The sequence below is a fragment of the Biomphalaria glabrata genome, chromosome 18 (assembly GCF_947242115.1).
Source record: "Biomphalaria glabrata chromosome 18, xgBioGlab47.1, whole genome shotgun sequence".
NCBI classification, from domain to species: Eukaryota; Metazoa; Mollusca; class Gastropoda; family Planorbidae; genus Biomphalaria; species Biomphalaria glabrata.
The window spans coordinates 16026792-16042101 of record NC_074728.1 but is presented as its reverse complement, the minus strand read 5'-3'; the positions used below and the strand labels follow the sequence as shown (position 1 = coordinate 16042101).

At 36.4% G+C, this 15310-nt stretch overlaps 1 protein-coding gene across 1 annotated transcript in view; it reads right to left on the bottom strand.

Moving 5' to 3' along the window:
- The window catches only part of LOC106079113 (uncharacterized), a 31501-nt gene extending 18501 nt beyond the window's left edge, over window positions 1-13000 (bottom strand). Inside the window, exons 1-9 of the mRNA XM_056017000.1 lie at window positions 12917-13000; window positions 11925-11980; window positions 11434-11540; window positions 11231-11331; window positions 10516-10680; window positions 8912-9043; window positions 7431-7486; window positions 5489-5587; window positions 1670-1848 (exon numbers count right to left, since the gene is read on the bottom strand). Coding sequence (XP_055872975.1) covers window positions 1670-1848; window positions 5489-5587; window positions 7431-7486; window positions 8912-9043; window positions 10516-10680; window positions 11231-11331; window positions 11434-11540; window positions 11925-11980; window positions 12917-12918 — 897 coding nt within the window. The 5' untranslated portion in view covers window positions 12919-13000. The remainder of the gene's footprint in view (window positions 1-1669; window positions 1849-5488; window positions 5588-7430; window positions 7487-8911; window positions 9044-10515; window positions 10681-11230; window positions 11332-11433; window positions 11541-11924; window positions 11981-12916) is intronic.
- Window positions 13001-15310: the final 2310 nt, after the last annotated feature.

Below are 15310 nucleotides of genomic sequence, written 5' to 3'. Positions count from 1 at the left end.
AACACTATTTGAGTTTAGAACTCATCTCAATCATGACTTTTATACTGAAAAATTTCGTTTGAATGCAAAGTCTTTCTTAAATTAATTATGATAAATTCATGTGAAATTATATAAATAAACTCTGTCTGGAAATGGGATGGGCGGTAGACTGAAAACGATTAATTATAGCTTCTTTAATAATTTCTGCTAAATATTGCATTTGGCATTAAAGAATAGGGGTGGGGCGACTCGATATAAGAATTTAATTTATAGTGTATATAAATTATATTAGTGACAGATTCGGCTAATCGGCTAATATACCAGAAAGGGAGCGACATAATATAAAATGTATATATTAATTCAACTAATTTTGTTCACAAACTATGATTTCTCCATAAAAACGAACCGCCCCCCCACTCAAAGGGTTTAGGTGGGAAGGGCAGTAGAGGTATTCGCCCCCCCCCCCACCAATCGGCAAACAGGGAACGACATAAAGATCGGTTAAAATATCAATAACAAGTTTTAATAATATAGATATTTAATTGATTTTGTTAGCAAGCTGTGATTTCTACAAACAAATTGGACCGCCCCCCCACTCGAAAGTGTAGGGGGGGCGCGGGATTGATACCATCGCCCCCTGCTGCCCCACCAAATCGGTCAACATACTAGAGTGGGGGGCGAAATAATCTAAAAATAGGTTGAAATATAAATAATTTGTATATATTTTTAACATAAGTAATAAATTCGTATACAAATTGTGTGAATCCTATACTAAAGTTCGTCCGCCTCCTACCGCCCCCCCCCCCTGGATCCTCCAGTGCACTATGGGCGACAATAGATAGAAACAAATTCACGACACTAAGATACTTTGAAAAGATATATTTTGAGAAATTGGGTAGGGGTGATTTGGGTAACACATCTCGAATTGGAATGAAGACAAGACCAGCACCGAGCACTGGTCGTTGGCGTCATGCGTCTGGCGATCATCTCCTTGGTTCTGGTCATTACCTGTGACACCTATCTCGCCCCCTCTCTTCTGGACACATTTCACTCCTTGTATATACTCTTTCCTCCACCCTTTCCTCTCTCACGCGTAAGACGATAATCTGTTTCTAGCACTCTACTTGACATCCCTAGGTGCGAATTTATACTCCTTAATCTTAAATTCCGAGAGCGGCCCAATCTCTACCGCACTCTTTCAATCTCTTCGCCCCTACGTCTTTATAAGCTTGCGTAGTTTGGACCGATCACTAATTATTTTTCCAGCACGCCGACAGACTAGAAAAACTTTCGCCATTTCATTCTATTATACTTTTAACTGAAAACCTTTGGCAGTCAATATAAACATTGGAAAAATAAGTTGAGTGCAAACCACTCTAAGTAGGAAGTATGGATGGCAGCCTGGTGTTGTGTAATAGTAGCGATTTCACAATACTAACAAAACAAACTTAAATTACAAAAATAGGGGACACAAATATTTCTTCTTCTGTACGTGAAAAATATGTCTTAACACAAACACTCCTACAAAACATAAATATACAGAATTCTTTTTCAAGAAAATACAATTAACGTGCATAATGTATTTCGCGCCAAAACGTCCTTGGCGCCAAAACGGCGTCGCCAAAACGTCCTGCTTCGTATACTGAATACATTGTATTCTACTTATAGACAGATGCTCTTTGCCTCTTACTTGTTCTAGGACGCCAGCTTTGTGAAGACTTTTTGTCCATTGTGCAGTGCTGTCACTGAAGTAGGTGATGTCTGTTTTCTGATCTGACGCAATGATCACAATGTATGACCTCAGCAGCTGTCGTGGTGTATTGATAATCACAAATAGTTTGCCGAACGATACGATTGGTAGATACATCTCTTAGGGAGCACAAAGTAAAATTGTAATCGATTATAATGTTTTCTTATTCTACTACCTTGCTAGGCTTAAATGGTAAGGGATTATACACACACACATACATACACAATATATATATATGAGCTTGCGCTCCCAGAGCTATTTTTGATGTGTATTTTTATAGGCTAGAGCTATTTTTATGTATTCTTTTTTTATAGGCTAGTGCCAAATTTATTATTTGTACTTCCCCCTATTGTTATAAGGGTTAGGGCGGGTAGTATAAATAGTTAAATCCATGCTAGATCCTGTGCAGTTGACCAGTGGTCAGTAAAGTATATCGCTGTCTGTGTGACAGTTGATGATCTTAGTGATTTGGCGTATGGTAATTTAATCATTGCTTTATTTCTGTACCTGGGACGGCCTGTAAGTGTAGAAATATTTTATATCTTCTTTTACTAGATCTATGTCACACTGTGTGTAAATATGCTAGATATATTTTAATTTAGTTTTATTTTCTAGTTGGCAGTTGTTCCCAACATGCTGTAATAAAAATGGCGGCGGCCAGCTTAGCCTGATATGAATATGTTGTTCATGCTCTAGATCTAGTAGAATATATGATTTTTGTATTTACAGTTTTACATTTATGTATTGCAGGCTATTTTTACTGCTGAATATAACTGCTGAAATACATGCTGCTGTATTTAATGTTGCTGCTTTAAGCTGTTGCTGTAGATCTAGACTAGTGTTATTTTGTTGCTGTAGTGTCGCCTTAGTCGGCTTAGTGGCTTAGTCAGTTAGTGAACTTAGTCTGTTCTTAGTGAATAGTAAGGTACTCATTACTAAGATGTTCTTGTTTTAGTGTTAGTTTTGGTTGTAATAGTAGAATATTGTAGATCGAGACTAGTTTATTGTAGTGTGTTTGTGTAGATCTAGGTCTAGTGTAGTAAATGCAGTGATTTAGTTAGATAGTTGGTTTGATCAGTTTGTGTTAGATAGTTGGTTTGATTAGTTTGTTGGTGTTTGTAGTGGCGTAGATTTAGAGGGTTAGTATTACTTTTTTTCATTGTATTGTATATATTATATTTTACTATTGATTTATTTTTATGTAAATAAAGTATCTTTTTGTTTTATTTAATTTGAAGTAAAGTTTCGTTTGTGCTTTCATTTAGTTTAGGTTACTATGTCTGGTTACTTAGGTGACTCTAGCCCCTTGGTCGTAGACTGAGGTGTCACAGATGAAACCCACCCAGTAGCGCTAACATCTGCCTACTGTATAATATTTAATGTTGAGCAGAGAAAAGGTCTTCACTCAGCGCCTCCTGACCTGCTCACACACATATATATATATATATATATATATATATATATATATATATGGCGGGAGGAGAAACGTCAAAACCCATTTCTTAGCTTTAGTAATTGTTGTAGCATTGCTTTTCATTTTATATGGAACGGGGTCTTAACCTCAAGCCCCAGTTGAGTGACTAGAGTGTACTAGTTTTAGTCTTGATTTACAGAAGTCCCTGACTTCCCGACGACTTGACGTATTTATGGTGGTGCAGGTGGCTGTTGTCTTCTAAGGTTTTTCTGATTTTGCTGCGACATTTTTGTTGAAAAAGTTCATTTAAATATGCTAATGTTCTGCGGTGGGTTTTGATGATTTTTTTTATCAAGTTGTCTAAGCGGCGCATTGGTTTAGATGAAACTTAGCCTTGTTAACAAGTTATTCCGTGTAGACACTAAGTCACTATAGTTTAATTATCGATATCAAATTGTTCCGGATTTTCAACTTTAAAAAATAAATTTATGTCAAATAATTTATTTCACAAAAATATGGACTGCTCGGGAAGAAAGTCATTGACTACAAACGATTGTAGGGAATCATTCTTTTGACTTATTCAACATTTGATTTTCTTGCTGAAACATCACAATAGACTTTTATTCGATGAAAGAATGTTCCGACTTTTGTTTTGAATAAAAAATTGACAACAAAAAAAAACGTAATGACTGTTTGATATGGCTCTTTTAATATATATAACAATTAATTTGTTTGCTTAAACGTCTAAAAAAACTAATTATCAAAAATCATTTGTCCCGGATATTTATAAAAACATTTAAACTCTATGGCAGCGCAGTGGCTGGGTGGTTAAGTGCTTGGCTTCTAAACCTTGAGTCCTGGGTTCGTATCTTGGCGAAGAATGGGATATTGACTTTCGGGAATTAGGGCGCCCCTGATTGCTTTAAAGGGTACCTGACTTATGTTGGGATACTAAAGGCGGTTGGTCGTTGTGGAGGACACACAACACTTTCTCAGATCGTTAACCAACGGCCAACGAAACTGTTGATCTTAGCATCATCTGCCCTATACATCACAAGGCCTGAAAAGAGAACTTTAATTTCTTCTTTTAACTCTAAATAATTGTTTGAAAATCCCACTTCAAGCTCATACTACATTTAATTTTCTTGCTAAAAATCACAAATATCTCAGTATTATTTTCCTGATTTTTTTGTATAAAAATCTCTCCTGTAAGTTATGGTACATCTATTTTCATGCTAGACCATCCTAAAAATTAAACTATAGGCATTACATTACTCCGGAATTCTGAATGTATATATGTGTGTGTATTGCTAATACATTGGCGCAAAGGCTATAAGAACTCGTGTGCAATGTTAAGAAACCCTCGTCAACTTTCTCGTATTGAGAAAAAACTATTTTAGTCTTACTAAACTGAGTGACGTGGTGAATTTTTTGTTTTTCTTTGACGCTATTCGGAATTATTTTATTAAATAAAATACTATAAGAGCTCGTATCCATACGCCTATGTCTATTAGTCCTCGTCAACTCTCTCGTATTTGAAAGGACTTTTAAGTCTATGCCGTGTAACGTGAAAAGTTGTTTTTTTCCTTGGACGTCATTTGGAGTATTTTTTATGTGTCGTCAGTCGGGGCCGCCTCTGAGTTTGTGTGATAGCAAAAACTCTATTTGTAATCTTGTTGGTACATAAAACACTTATTCAATGCTCTTTCTTTATTAATCACAAGGGTTCTTTTGAAGTCAGAACTTAATGGAGGGCGGAGAAACCTGGACGCTGATCTCGAAACGACTTTAACAATTTTCTAGAAATTTAACAGTTGATGTATATCGCTGAGTTATAGAATTACTAGCTTGTTTGGCCACACGGAGAAAACTCTATTAGACCGTTATCATTTTTCAAATGAAAAACGAAAGAAAATTAAAATTTGGTTAGAGATCTAGACTTAGATGTGAATCCCTACATCCCTGTCCTCGTTAAAGTTCAGGAAAATTTCGCCAATCGTTTTCTAAATCTATATGTAAAATTTTATTTTTGGAATATTATAAACTGTACTAGATCTATACATTCACTTAACCAGGATTCTTTCCCGGGAAGAAGCGGGTGTGATAAAATAGTTCCATTGTTTTTTAATACTTCACTCATTAATTTTAAAAAGAAAAACATAAAGGAGAAATTGTCTTTTTTAAAATGTAGTTTGAATGGTTTTCTTGTTGTTTGTTTTTTTCTTAAAAATATCTTATTTTCGGTCTCGGATTAAACGGACTTTTGGATTACCGAAGTTTGGATTATCGGGACTCCACTGTACCATATATTATGCTTCATTTATGAAAGACGAGATGTGTCCTACCAGCCGCCATGTCCTGGTCATATGAGGCTCCAACATTTGTCGTTACATTACAACTTCCAGATATGACTCCAACAGCGTTGTCTGACTTGACCTCACTACCTGAACAGATCACACAACACAAATACAACAGACTCATTTAGTGACGTAAGTCCACAAAAAAAACACCTTTATAATAATCTAGTCAAAGTAGAGCTATCTACTGCTATCTAGTGAGGCAATATAACGTAATAAGTCTATTTTTATCCTAATATCAACCTTTGAAAACCATTTTCATAGATAAATCACTTTCAAGAATACACTATTTCTCATACTATAATCCTAAAGAGTATAATATGTCGAAATATAGGAACAAATATTGACCCATACGGACAACCCCATACGGCTTAAGTGTCCTACTCATACAGTCAACCCTCATACGGGTTGAGTGTGCTTCCCATACGGTCGACCACCAAACAGATATAGTGTCCCACTCTACAGTCAACCTCAATACGGGTTAAGTGTCCAACCAAAACAGTCAAACACTTATACGGGTTAATACGGGTTAACTGCCCTACCCATACAGTCAACCCCCCCAAACGGAGTTAACGGGATAACTGCCCTACCAAACAGCAAACTTGACACATAAAGAAAACTATACATGCAGCGAGGGCGGCCAACTCCCGATGACTGTGTTGGATCAAAGCCAACTGGAAGTCCAATACCCGATACATGGCAAGCCCTTCAACGCAAAGAAACCGACTCTTATAGGCACATGGAATGTAAGAACCCTGAACCAATGCGGTAAACTGGCCCAACTTTTAAGAGAGTTTGACTCTTAAAGGGCTGGACATCCTTGGGATCTGCGAGATGCGGTGAACACCAAGTGGACAAATAAACAATGATGGCAAGACCATAATATATTCCGAACACGATAAGGAGCAGATTGGTGGTGTAGGAATCATCATGTCTAGAATAGCAGCTTCTGCTCTAATTGCTTGGAAGCAAAGCGGTGCCATGTTATGAGTAGTATGTTTATTAATTACAAGAGGATTATGTCAGGTTTTCTGAGGCTGGTAGCTAGACCAAACCAAGCCAGAGAGTCCGTGAATTTGTAGGCATCGTTCTGAAGCTCTAGATCAGTGTAGGTTTAACAGACGACCAACAAAAAGAGGGCATTTCTCCCTTTTGGGGTCACGTCCTCAAACCAATAGGCTTGCACTGGTATTTTTTCCTATGTTCTTGTTTGAACACCAACTGATTGAAAAATCGAACACTGCGTTTGTTATTATCATCTACTTTCTGAACAAGTGTTTCTCTAGTCAGAGCTGTTCAAAAGAAAAAAACACGTGAACTCAAAAAGATCTGTCATTTTTAGTTCTCTGAACCATCCCCGAACAAACATACAACAGTGATAGTGTATTTTGTACAGTGGACAAAAGACAGAGACTCTCTTATGAAACAATCAGCACTTTTTCTTTTGACTAAGTGCAGTCGTGAAGGGAGCTCCAGACATGACACAGCCTATGCTTTACTGACACATTTTATCAAATACATTGTAAGCCGAGTTTTAGAGTTTACTGTACGTTGTATTTATTTTTAGTTGTTCTATATAAGGATTTGTATTAAATTTATTGTCCTTCTCTGGACATGTATGTGTCTGTTTAGCTTAGCTTAGGTTGAGCAGTAGAGCACAATCAGCAGCTTGAAGAAACTCATTATTTTTGTTTTAGAATAGAACAGTAGAAGACGTAATAATAATAATAATAATCTTTATTATCCGTAAGGAAATTTGTCTTACAATTTGTGAATAACACCAAACAAAAAACATTATAATGTACCAGATGTTGTATTTTCCCAATAAAAACACTGAATAGACTTCACTGAAGCCCTTCACTTGACTGCAGTGTTTCTCACACTAAATTGTAGCGACGATAAGGAACATAATCTTTATGTATTACTCTACCTGTTAGGTCGACTGATCCGTCTTGATCACAGTTTGTTATCACTAGGGTCTCAGCTCTGTTCATTAGAGTAATAGGTCAAGCATCTTTGTTGTATCATGTCACATAAATACATGCATATTAATTTGATATATGATTGACTATGCAGTCATCAAATACAAATAACAAGAAACAGGTTACAAAGACAGTTTGTGTGGAAACACAAACTGAGAATCGGCCCCCGAAGTGGTCTTCCCAGGCAGGTAAAAAGGCAGAATGAAATTCTATCAAAGACAAATGACAGAAAATAATGGAGAAAAAAGATTAACAGATCTCGTTTGGTGCCCCAGCGGTCCAGCAGACCAAAAGATAGGTGAAAGTGAATATGAACCTGGCCTAACTGATGTCTTATAATGAATATCTAATTGATCTCATTGTTTTGTAAAGGGCCAATTCTTATTCCTCAAGAATAAAACATTTCCGTTTAAAAAAAAAAATAATTTTTCTTTGGTTAGTCTTTAATTGTGTTTTGAAGCATGCAGATCACACGATAGTATGAAAAACTACTTATTAATTGTTGTTTTAAATTATGTCTGACTTATATGCATACTAAATAGATTTTTTCTCTTTTTACGAGATCTAAACGGGACAGACGGACGGACAGAAGGACAGACAGGTCACACAAAACTAATAGCATCTTTTCCCATTTCGGGGGCCGCTAACAAAGCAATGACCAATAAATAAATACAAAATGTAAACGCTTTCGGTTACGGATAAAACAACATCAGCTAGTCCAGTCCCAGTGGTAAATAATAGAAACAAAATGTTAGAAAAACATAATTTGATTCCAAAAGCACTCCCTGCATTGAACTAAGAGTCAGATTTAGATTTATTCTTCAATTGCGTTTATTTATAATTTGTTTTTTAGTTGAGCATTATATTTGTTTTACATGTCAATTTTGTTTCCCATTTCCTTTGTATTTGTAATACTTTAACCCACGTGTTTATCTCTACCATAAGGGATTAGTAATTCCGTTCATGACAACGTTATATATTCAGCATTTACAACAAAAAAGAAAGTCCACAGTAATACATCAAGAGATTAAGCTATAAAAAAGAATTACTCCAATAAAAATTTTAGTTTTCTATATTCGAATTTAAATTACGTAATCATAAAACCAAATTACATAATATGGAGGACGCAAAATAAAAGTTAGTTTCATAACTATTGAAGTTTAGTTTAAATCCTGAGAGTATCAAGTTTCGTTAGTTCCCTTATAGATAGCGGACAATTCGAGCTATGTAACGGAAGCCTTACAAAACTATTTGGGTTTAATCGTTAATGCCTTAAATACGCCATAATGATGATAGAATAGTTTCTCCGACTAACCCCCTTTCCTCTTATAATAGTATAATTTGATTTTAATTTCATTTCCTATTAGCAAAATAAAACAAACTTAGCCTCTATTTCAATAGAAAGTTATAGCAAAAGTTTTGTATTTACTCTTTAAGTTGACGTCTTATTTTGTTACTGGAATTCAGCGGCAAATATTTCTTGAAGTTCGTGTTGTCTATCAGGGTGACAATGACTTGTGTCTTATGTGTGCCTGCACTCACTAATATGAATGGCATGGACCTGTAGAAAGAAAGTTCTAGAACAGCGTGTTTCATGTGGCTTGAGTCATAAGTTAAAATTTTGCTTTTCAATTTGAGTTTTGTTTCGTTTTACTAGCCAAATACATTGTTTATGTCTCAATTACATTTGGACTAGCGATAGTTTTGACTACTCTATTGTTATCAAGTCTCAAACATAAAGAAGCTTTTTCTGCAATCTCAATAATGTCGAGAAAAACGACTGACAGAAATGTAAGGAAATTCTATTTGCTTTAAATTATTTGTTATTTCTAATGTTCACACTTACTATTCTTATTTTCTGTTTCATTGAATAAAATAAATGGATTAAAAGTTGTTTATATTTGATTAGAAAGGGTTAGTAAGAAGAGGTACATTAAAGTTTGTATTGTGTTCCCAAGAGTAAGTTACGCGTACCACCCAGGGGTATGGGAAGAGTTTGGAGGGGGTACGCGTTGTACCTCATTAACTAGGCTGTGTTCAGTTATTACATTAAAATAACTTATGAATATTTAACTTAAGAAACTTAAGCAATGTTTTTGATGTACCAATACAAATGGCAATAGAGAGATGCTTTAAAGCTCGCCATGTGGAGTAGAAGCTCTTTTGTTAGGTGTCCTAAAATATACGTTTCAGTTCCATATGTGTGGTTTAAAAGGTCCAGATCGCCCACGCAGCCACTCTCCAGTATTGTTGACCATTGGGAGTGGGGTTCAAGATCTGGACTACATCTTGCATTTTCCAACTTCATAGTTATAAAGCTGCTTTTTCCGCATTTGTAGGCAGTTAGACTGTTAAACAGGGAACAGCATCTCAGATTAAAATTAACAACCAGGGGAACCCAATTCTATGATCTGTCATCTCAGCACAATCAATTTCATTCTTCTCATGCAAGTACATGGGAGGGGAGAGGCTGGATACTCAGCGTTACAAAAATTATAAAAGGGGTACAATAATGTTAAAAGTTTGGGAAACACTGGGCTACAACTTGCGAGCCAAAGAAAGTGCGTGGGATGAGGCTGTAGAAATGTCTGTCTAGAACTCTCATTGAAGGAATAAACTCGATAAGTTTTATTGTGTTATTAAGAGCCATGGATAATAAAAGAGACGTGAATGTACTTCCATTTGAGAGTGGTCTCGCTTTTGGACTGTTCAATGCCAAGAAATGACAACGTTATTTTATTCGTACGTCTAGAAGACTGACCAAACAGAATTGAAGGAAGAAAACATGCTTCCAGTCAAAATGTCGTACAAATATAATCTCTAATCCAACATTTCATCAAAACCAATCGTTTCCCTGTTATGCCAACTTTTTTTCATAGAAGCGTAGAGCGCGCATCGAAATAATAGTAATATTGTCAGACACCAGTTTACAAACATTTTTCAAGATCAATTTGTTAGCTCTCTATCTAATACTGCGTCCTACTCTTTCAACTCTCTAGGTATCGAAGACCTAGCCATGAGTCATTGACTTACTTAAGAGTGACAACATAGTAACGCTTTCCCCAGCCTGGTAATGGCAAAAGTTTGACGGCTGCTAATGAGGACATGCTATTTTGTAAGATCAATGTAACAGAGAATCTGTTGTTCCCAGAGATGCGATGAGACATTACAGTGAAGATTTGGTCTGGTCTTGTCAATCTAAACACATTTTTAATCATTTGCATTTTATCTATCAGTCTATCTATCTACATATCTATCTATCTATCTATCTATCTATCTATCTATCTATCTATCTATCTATCTATCATATATAGATCTATCTATCTATCTATCTATCTATCTATCTATCTATCTATCTATCTATCTATCATATATAGATCTATCTATCTATTTATCTATCTATCCATCTTAACCATCTATCTGTCCATCCGTCTATCTATTTATTTCTCTATCTATCTATCTATCTATCTATCTATCTATCTATCTATCTATCTATCTATCTATCTATCTATCTATCTATCTATCTATCTATCTATCTATCTATCATATATAGATCTATCTATCTATCTATCTATCTATCTATCAGTCTATCTATCTATCTGTCTATCTATCTATCAGTCTATCTATCTATCTATCTATCTATCTATCTATCTATCTATCTATCTATCTATCAGTCTATCTATCTATCTATGTCTATCTGTGTGTCAGTTTGTGTTTCTGTCTATCTATGAATGACTTTCAAGGGTACTTGACTACGTTCTCAGACAAAATGTCCACAATAACTTTCTTTTGTCTTTCTAGTTGAAAAGAACGAAACTGCGTTTCTTTGTCCGGATATTTCCATTCAATCTGTTGACAGAGTAACACAGTGTTACGTTGTGTAAGTGTTTGAAATAAATGTTGTTTTTTTATTTGTACTTCTAGTTTCTTAGCAATGACTTTGTGACTTACTTGTACACTTCTGACCATAGTGACCAATAACACATGGACTGTGGGCTTCCATCCAGACATCACAGGTGTTGGGAAAATAAATTCAAGACCAACAGTTGTACTGACACCTGGAGAGAAAACAGTTGAATGGCTGGGGCAGAGATTGCTAGTCGTTCAAGACTCACGATTAATTGGATATGTTCACTGGTTAAGTGACATTTAAATACCGACATAGATATATACAATGTAGATGTAAACACACACACACACACACAAAAACACATTACTGTTTTATTCTGGTTTGTTCTGGGTTTCTTCCACTTCAATAGAAATGTGTCAATCCTAAGTCTTGTTTGTTTACATAACAATCCATGCAAGTTCAACGAAACTTTTTATTAACACGAAATGTAGGCTAGACATTTCATAGACGACATAAATAAGTTAACAATGTGTCAAAACTAGAGTGACATATATGTACTTTATATCGAACCAAAGAGTTCACGACGTGTTACCTGATGAATACTTGATATAGATCAACAAGATGAGCTTGACCAGAGTGCCGTGTCGCCTACAATAGACACATAAAGAGATCTTATACATCCAGGAATCACATCACATTCGTTTCTTTCCTTGAAGATTACGCATTTTGTGTGTGTGTGTGTGTGTGTGTGTGTGTGTGATTTCATTAGCTGATCTAAGAGTTTTGTTCAAACGATTCTATGCTTCAAACTATTTAGGCAGCAGACGAGCCTCTATAGTGCAACATTTCATTCTCAATTCTGCAATGACGTAACACGAAATGGTTGGGAGCTTTAAAAATGTTGAAGTATCAATAATGATAAAACTATTTGTCTTAATGACTGTCGATGTAACATTTCATAAGACTGCGTTGCAAAGTGCAGGAAATATTAAAGCTATCCCCCTTCACTTATGCTGCGATTTTTTATATTTTGTTTTTCCATGTTCACATTTAGTCTAGAAGAGATCACTAGTCGGAAGACTGTAATGGAATAGTTAAATAGTCAGAAGACTGCATTGGAAAGCAATTAAAACTACAACTATGAAACTAATAAATCAAAGACTTCGCTTTTATTATTATGTTATTGTAGGCAAAGAGTTCATGAACACAATGTTTTCACCGTGTGATTTGTATCTTGAATGTTCTGTTCAGCCTTTAGACACTCCAGTCTACCAGCAGCTATGTGGTCACGTTCTACCAGCAGCTATGTGGTCACGTTCTACCAGCAGCTATGTGGTCACGTTCATACATTTCTATCTTCTACTTCCATCCCCCCCCCCCACCGAAAAAATTCAGAAGCTTCATTTGAAAAACGGCATGTAGGTTTATATTTATTTATACCTAGTCCCAGTTATAATCTATTAAATGCCGATGAAAATGAGACTAGATTAGACCCTGTATGGGCAACATTTAGAGTCTAGATAGAGACTGTTTGTAAGGTTTTCAGTTTATTTTTTATTAAAATTGTAAACAAGAAATACTTACATACTCCCACTAGTTGACCTATTAAATTACATTTAAACATAGACACACAAAATAGACTATTTTGATTTGGTAAAAGAGTATCTAGATCTAGACACGGAAATAGACTTGTGTATTTCCTGTTTATTTAGATGCGTTCACGTTCTATAAGTGTATTTGTGTAAGTATTTATGTATTTATGGTCCAACTGTCTCAGAAGACAATGGATGCGCCCAGATGAGTCTCTAGTTTTGGTTTCGTCTTGAGGCGGGGCAGAATCTGATGTGGCTAATCAAGCCAATTCTGGAGCGGCTGAGTTTGCCTCAGTTTGTGCATGTGTATGCATCTGTTATAGGGCTAGCTGATAAGGATAGCTTTCTTTTCTAAGTCCGCTTCGTTACTTTTGCTCTCGGCGAGGTTCTTACAAGCACGCACAATCTCTCTCCATGCTGTCCGATCTTGGGCCGCATTCTCCACATACTTTTATAGATGCCTGTGGTTCTCATGTCTCGTTTGCAGATATCTCTATAGGTTAGTCTTGTGCGCCCTTGGGTCGGACTCCCTCTACAACAGGGGTTCTCAACACGTGGGTCGCGACCCCCTTGGGGGTCGAATGACTATTTGCAAGGGGTCGCCTAAGACCATCGAAAATATGGATTGTTATCGTCTATGCTTCTATCGCTGTGTGTGTTTGTGTGTGTGTGTGGGGGGGGGGGGTCGCGGCAGAGTGGGGAATTGTTAAAAGGGGTCGCCGAGCATAAAAGGTTGAGAACGGCTGCTCTACAAGTTCAGCATATAGGATGTCTTTAGGGATTCTTCCATCTGACATTCGGGTGACATGTCCGAGCCAGCGCTGTCTTGCCTGTGTCAAAAGAGCATAGATACTGTGCATTTTGGTCAGTTTTATGATGTCCTAATTGGAAACATGATCCCTCCAGGAGATATACATTTAGCATTGCGTAAGTGAACATTATGTACTCAATGCTCTTGATACATGTATGTTGACCAGCTGTACTCTATGCTCTTGATACATGTATGTTGACCACCTGTACTCTATGCTCTTGATACATGTATGTTGACCAGCTGTCTCTACCTTAAAAGAGTATTTACTACACAGGCATTATAGATTAGGATTTTGGTTACCGTGGTCAATTTAATATTTTCCCAGACACGCTTGGAGAGTTTTCCTATTGCTGCAGAAGTCTTTCCAATTTTAAGAATTGTATGTATCTAGTATCTTCAGTATCTACATAAGTCAAGAAACAGAAAATGATGACGAATTATTTAAAATAAACCTCGTAAAAACAAAGTCGTGTTTTAGAGGTCACTGAATACAATCTATAAATGCCGCACCATTGAATTGACACCCCTTTAACGTGGTGGACCACGTCACATATCTGTATCAAATGGCGCATCTCTTTTAGTTGATAACTGTCTGGCTATGGCCAGTAGTGCTTATGAACGTGTCCAAGCAAGAGTTTGGCGGAATAAATCGTTCCTCTTGCCTACACATATCAGTACCTACCAAGCTTCTTCCAACACTTTCACCAGCATGGACATACAGCGGCAAGACCACGCCAAAAATAGCGCTGTTTTTGTAGATGTTTGTATGGACATAATGGAGGCACTGCTCATAATTGGACAGCTACGCAGGGCAGGGCAAGACATGTATCCCTTATAGGTGCTGGACGACACTATGTCAAAGTCAATCTTGTTTTTTTTTTGTTTTTTTTTTGTGAGATGAAAGGTTGTCAGCTTAACAGTGGTGCCACCCCGGAAACGCTTAAAGGACCAGATTAGATCCCAACTTGCTTTAACTGACAACGAAAAGAGCACCTGGTATCGGGCGGCTTCCGAAAAAGACAGCTAGAGGTTTCTTACAATAGTATCTATGTATCGAGTATCTAGGTATCGAGTGTTTATGTATGTATGTATGATCTGTGAACATGGATGGCACGACACACGTGCAGAACGTCATTTTCATTTGATCTAAATCATTCTCAAGCTTATCATTGGCATCCAAGATCTCGGTCACAACCAGTGGCGTAGCAAGATGCCCGTGGGCCCGGGTGTAAGAATGTTTTTGACCCCCTTCGCCAATAAGATGAATGCAAAAAGAGACAAAACAAATGAGTCATCTGAATGTATCATTACATTGACCACAAATAGTATTCCCATGCAGGTAGTGTACATTTTTAATAAGTAATGAGTAACAATGTCAATACGTTTGATTCAGTTACTACTAAGACTACTAATAGTGTTCTAAAAGTTAATGTTTATACAATTTCTTAACAATTAGGAGTGAGTCTGGTGTGAATGTACACTTTTTTTTATAGCTACAATGTTTTGTTTGGGGTAATGTACAAAGTGTAAAACAGAATTCCTTATGGACAGTATAGATTATTATATTATTAACAG